Below are 6,250 nucleotides of genomic sequence, written 5' to 3' on the forward strand. Positions count from 1 at the left end.
ATTTTGGTTTGAAGGACAATTTTAAAATTAAGTTAAACTTTATGGACAATTTTGTATGCAAAAAAAGGTTGGGGACGAAAAATATTTTCAACCTATACTTTCGAAACCAAATTGTATTTAACCCTATTAATAATGACTTACGTAGTTATATTTTAGTCACATTGTGTACTTTAAATATTCTATTTTTTATAAAAAATATTCAATTTTTTTTAAATTTATGTTGTTAAAAAAATTTATAAAGATATTCTATAAATGTATTGCGTCTTTCACATAATTAATAGTTTATAATTTGTGTTTAAATTTTTTAAAATTTTTAAAAGAATTAATTTTAATTAATAAGATATATGATAATTTTTTAATTAAACACACTATAAATGATTAATATTTTATAATTTCATAATATATTATTGATATTGTTGTGTTTCTTTTATATAATTGTCATGCTAAAAATAAAATTATGAAAAAAATTTATAATTTTTTAATATATATTGATAAAATTTTTGAAAAACGAACTACGGTAAGTTATATCTAATAAATTGCTTTTATGAAATGAAGAAATATAATTAAAAAATAATTAAAAATTTTGTCAGAAATTTGTTCCATCCATATTAAAATTTTTAGATTCGTTTCTGATTAGGTCGCTATACTTTTTTTTTCTTTTCAATTGAGTCCCCATGTCATATCAGATTTTGTAATTAAATTCCTGTTGTGACAAAAATATTGAAATTAACAGATTCTTCTGTTAAACAAAACGAATATGCCTAACATTTGACTGAATATTCTATATAGTTTAGTAGAATATTTCGTTAATTCTAACATTTTTGTCATGGTATGGACTTAGTCATAAAATTTGATATGGTATAGAAATCCAATTGGAAAAAAAAGTATAAAGACTTAATTAAAAATTTGATGAAATTACAGAATTAACAAAGTAATTAAACTTTTTTTTTCTATTTTTCATTTTCAACTTATCCATTTCTCAAGTATTACATCAAATGGCTTGAATTGATTGTTATTTGTATTTTAAGATTGAATTAGCTTAATCATCATTTTTACTTCACAAATCTCAATCTTTTTTTGAGAAAATGACAAATAGTTAGGTCTTTTATCTTTTATCTCGAAGACAACTAAGTTTTTGATTAATTAAAAATACAAAAAAGTCTCTCACTTTTTAAAAGGCGAGACATTTAAGTTCCTTCAAAAGACTTATTTGTCTTTATATATTTTGAACGGAGGGACTTAAATGTCTCGCATTTTAGAAGGTGAAGGTCATTTTTGTATTTTTAATTAATCAGAGACTTACATATCTTTAAATTAAAAACTTAGGAATTTATTTTTTTAATTATTTTTTTTATAAAATTAAAACTATTTTCTATATATATCATGTATCTAATACATGTTTTTTTTAGCATATAATTTTATTCATTAGGAATAAAGGCTCCATCTTAATTAAAATGTGTATTTAAGATTAACAATTAAAGAATATTCTTTTCAAATATAATTTTGTTAATTTTTTATTTTTTGAGACCAAATTAGTAATTCTTATAAATTTTGATTTAATATATTCATAATTTATTTTTACATGTATATATATATATATTAAAGAATTGTATTTTATAAAAAGTAAATTTATTAAATTCTCGAGTTAATTCTTAAATTTGTATAAGTTTATGAATTTATATTAATAAAATGAGTAAATTTAAAAACTAATAATTTAAATTTGAATAAACTAGGATGAATTCGAGTAAATTTCATAAATTTGTATAAATTCGGTAACTCTCGGATATACTATTTTAAATTTATTTTGACATCTTAAGTATTAAAACATGTAATTTCAAATTAAAATTTGAAAATTAAAGATTTGACATCCATATCTAATAAATTTTAGTTTTTAATATTATATATTTGTGATTTATTCAAAGATAGGTAATCAGGATAGAAAAAAAGTATTTAATAAAGATAAAATGTTACTATTATGTGTTTAATTGCTTAATTGATGTAAGAAAAGTAAATTAGAAAAGACTTAAAATTGTTTTATAACAAAATATTAATATATAAGTAAAAAATTACATGTTTCAAGTAATCTTAAAAATAAATTCAAATTAAACTCTATAATTTAATTATTAAATTAAATAATAATTTAATAAATATTAAAATACTTGTTAATACATGAATTTATATGTTTAATATTATTAAATAAGTAGTAAATAAGTTATTATATTTAATATATTCGTTGTTATTTTATGCATACCAATGTTATGACTTAAGCAAAAATATTATATACATTAAAATTTTTCACTAAATTAACTATTATATATTTATATATAATATATGTAATATTTAATTTTTTAATATATATTTATGTGAATAGCTAATTTTTAGTATATACACATAATATAGTTAATGGCCTACATAATTTTATTAAACTTTTCAAAATATGAAATTATAACTATTTATTTATTATATTAACTTATATAATTTATTTATGATATTGTTTATATATAGATCCATCGAAAATTAATTTTCATTTAATTAGATTTGAACACAATAATTGTGGACCAATATCTGCAATAAAGTAACCTTTCTATTATACGTTCTTATTTGTTATTTGTTAGCTACTAACCAATTTTTTTTGAGTTGATCTTTTGTGACAAATCAACTCTACCTGGAGTTATTTTTGTCATTTCCACCTCCGCTATAAGACAAATAACTACTTGGCAAACTTTTCGTGCATGAAATATCGTATTCCAATTTTTGCAATGGAATACGTGATCATTTTCCTTTACTATATATCTAAATTCTAAATGGCTCAAAACAACAGAACAACATATACCGAAAAGTACATTGGTATATGTGAACATCTTCCTTATAGAATTCTTATACACTTATAGTTCCTATGTTCATGTATTAATGTATTATCAATTTATCACTAAATGCGACCCCAACTTCCAACAATTTTCTTTGGTAGACTTCACGCTTTTCATAGCAGGGAATGTAAATAAATAAAATATCTTTGAAATGCAATGTAGATCATGCTAATAAGGTTCTCCTATGATTTACGTGACTAAAATTTTCTACCTCCAATTCAGCCAGTGAAGCTGTGTGTTATGCTAAATGGACATTCAACTCGGTTAGTTATGCAGGAACCAAAAGCTTGTCAAGTACAGTTTCTCGGCAAGAAAGTAATGTTACCATTGCTCTAGGTCTGTCACCTACCTGGTGTCTGTCAAGAGAGACATCTGAATCAAAGCTATAGCTCCATGAAAATCTGAAGAATATATAACTCAAACATTTGGAAGATGTCAGTTATATTTATGCATGTAAGTAATAATTCTTCAGATGTCAACCCATAATAGCAAGAAATCCAACATGGTTTTGGCAAGGAAAAGAAGCTGTGAGAGACACAAGTTCCTTGGCCAAATAAAGAAAAGCATACAAATTTATTGAATTCAAGGAAACACATAAAGTCATAAACAACCAATTCAAGATGAAAACAATGCAAAATGGAGCGGAAAGAACTAAGAAGCATCTTAGTTGGATATCAAAATATTAGTGAAAATATATCCTTACTCCAGAAATGCGGGAAAACAGAAACTTCAGTCATGTAAAATGTTCTGGTCTAGAAAATTTGTTGAAAAGATAAAAAAGAAAAACTGTATACAGAAGAAAGCCTATAGTTGAAGAAGTTAAGTATCTAAATCCGAAATTCTGCGAGCAACAATTTCTCGAAGGATGAAATAGATTATATTATATATGAACAAAAAGTAACCCATTATTCTCTTGAAGGTACATGGTGTGGTTTAATTACATCAGTATACCAATGTTACAATATTGAAGAACTTATGACAGAGAACACTGAAAAGGGAAGCTTCCAAAGAAGGATAGAAGTTGGTGCTGGTATATGTTCAAATTCATAGAAAAAGCAAGGTACATACGTCTGGAACTCATGAAATCACAAAGACTCTGAGCTCGCCTCTATCTCCTCTCGTGATGCGAGTATCTGTGTCAAGATAGGTAACTTCGAATTCTCCACTTCCTGTATTAGACGGAGGCCTGAATGAATCAGGAATTCGAGGTAACTCAAACGGCGGCAACTGTGATAAATTCCCAGCTGTCTTCACAGTGGTTTTCTCAAATGTAATTTTGATCTTTGATGATCCTGAGACATTACAAACCCATACACCACAAAAATGGCAGTTTCAAGACTTTAAAATTAACATATCTGGCAAAGAGTAGCAATCACAAAAATGGTATATATAATGCAAATAAATATTAAGAAATTTGAAAACATAAAACCAACCTATGAGTTCAAATTTATGAGCTAACGTCGCTGTTGCATCAAGTGGGGGGAAGGGCCACGGAGCACCCAATTGAACCTCCACTATATTATCAAAATCTTTGCTCAAGATGTCAATTCGTTGAAAAACCTACAAGAAACAGTGCAAATTCAGTAGAAAACTAGAAATGCAACAGTAATAGATTTGGCAAACTGTCACTATAGTTTGTAATTATATAAAATCTAATAGAAGCATCTTAGTAGTTTCTCAGCCTCAACTTCCACAGAAAATTACCAAACAAGACTTATAGCGGCTCTAATTCTATGTCAAGAACTATGCGTGAAAGAACACAAAACAATTTTATATCTCTAAACAATAGACTTCTATAAGAATCTGCAATTTGCTCAACTATTATGAATCATTTTCAAATATATTTCATGCCGCCAGGCAAAAGCAATTTACAGTTATATCATGCATGATACGTGTTCAGCAACAGACCTGTCCAAGAGTTATAGGAAGGAGTCTTCCGGTGGGAGGTCCAGGCCGGCTGCCGCCTAGAGTACGAGATGAGAATGCACTGCTATATATCAGTCTCCATCTTCCTTGCAATTTATCGAGGTCAGCCGAGAGATCAACTAGTCCTCCGGCAGCTTCGAGTTCCTTAGCTGCAGCATCTGCCTTTCTCAGATCATCCTCGTTTGCAGCAAGACCTCTATTCAGCCCAGAAACAGCACTCTGCATAATAATTCCGCAAGTATTAAAAGCCAAATCCTAGAACAAACATAAACTATACAAAAAGCAGCAGTGAACATGATGATAATTAGAATTCCGGAACCCTAGCACAAGTATATGTGACAATAGTCGTATGCATTAATATACCAAAAAAAAAAATAAAAAATCGTGACTAACAATCTCAAATATGAAAAGCTGTTAAGAAAAATGTAACCATAATTACTAAAATCCCACAGGCGTGAATTTAACCATACAAGTCCTCATGCTACCTAATGAAGTAAGAACTTTAGTATATGATGAAGTACCATCTTACTAACCCTAGAAGTATCAAGTAATTGCCCCCAAATTTCTTCTTCTTTTTCTTTTTCTTTTTTTTTTTCTTTTCTTTTGTAATTTTACCATGTGCAGGGCCAAAAATCATATATTATTTACAGATACTGATTTTTTTTACAGATACTGGTTTTGACTAGTGACTAAAAGGAGGCAAAATATAGATGGAAAGAAGCGTAAAAGGGAACAAATTACGAACCAGGAGAGTGAGCTTGAGAGAGGAGATAGAATCAGAAGAAGAGACCCGGTCCCCTGAGAAAGAAGGAGGAGGGTCAGCCACAGATGTGTCACCCGCTGTTGATTTCACGACAAGGCTGAGGCTGCGGGTGTGAGTGCGGCGAAAGCTTTGAAGGTTAACGGAAGAGTTTGGCCTCAGAAAGGAGCAACCGCTCCTAAAGGAGGAGGAGGAGGAGGAGGAGGAACAAGAAGGTGAAGAGGTGTGAGGGAACAAGTTGAGAGAAGCCATGAACACCAAGCAAGTGTGGAAGCAGGACACAGAGATAGATATTCCTTCTTCTTAATACTATTGAAGTCAACGTCAGCAACAACACACTTTACTTTGTGAAGGGAGGCTCATGGCTCACCAATTGTGCGCCACGTAACGCTCCTGGGATCCAAGTAGGATTTTCTGTTCTTTCACACTTTCTAGTTTCTACTTTTTTCCTCTGCCACTTCTTCCTAGAACCTTGCAGACTTTTGGAGGCAACTCCTTTGCCACTCAAACCAGGCCTTTGACGAAATGATAAAAAAAAAACCGACGGCAAAAATGATGTAATCATTTTTGTTTAGGAGTGTACAGAAAAATTTCGAAAGCCCACTAAGAAGGCCCAAATTATCAAGTATATGGTAGAGTTGGGTTTGCTGGACAGACCCTAAGCCCAAAATTACCCTCTACTTAATGTTAGACTACA

The 6,250-nt window shown here is 29.2% G+C and overlaps 1 protein-coding gene across 1 annotated transcript; it reads right to left on the reverse strand.

The window, feature by feature from the left end:
• Window positions 1-3,721: 3,721 nt before the first annotated feature.
• Window positions 3,722-6,009, reverse strand: FIB4 (Plastid-lipid associated protein PAP / fibrillin family protein). Its single transcript, XM_016321305.3, has 4 exons — window positions 5,539-6,009; window positions 4,776-5,012; window positions 4,301-4,427; window positions 3,722-4,159 (listed from the first exon to the last, which is right to left on the reverse strand). The coding sequence occupies exons 1-4, from the start codon at window positions 5,803-5,805 to the stop codon at window positions 3,945-3,947; spliced, it is 846 nt and encodes a 281-aa protein (XP_016176791.1). The 5' UTR covers window positions 5,806-6,009; the 3' UTR covers window positions 3,722-3,944.
• Window positions 6,010-6,250: the final 241 nt, after the last annotated feature.

The sequence above is a fragment of the Arachis ipaensis genome, chromosome B9 (assembly GCF_059453495.1).
Source record: "Arachis ipaensis isolate K30076 ecotype BB chromosome B9, ASM5945349v1, whole genome shotgun sequence".
NCBI classification, from domain to species: Eukaryota; Viridiplantae; Streptophyta; class Magnoliopsida; order Fabales; family Fabaceae; genus Arachis; species Arachis ipaensis.

Excerpts from the sequence above, each read along its gene's own strand:
- FIB4 (XM_016321305.3), bottom strand. The coding sequence starts at position 5,805 with ATGGCTTCTCTCAACTTGTTCCCTCACACCTCTTCACCTTCTTGTTCC. Across the intron at positions 5,013-5,538 it reads CTCTCAAGCTCACTCTCCTG|AGTGCTGTTTCTGGGCTGAA; the intron begins GTTCGTAATTTG and ends ATTATTATGCAG. Across the intron at positions 4,428-4,775 it reads TTCCTATAACTCTTGGACAG|GTTTTTCAACGAATTGACAT; the intron begins GTCTGTTGCTGA and ends TGTTTCTTGTAG.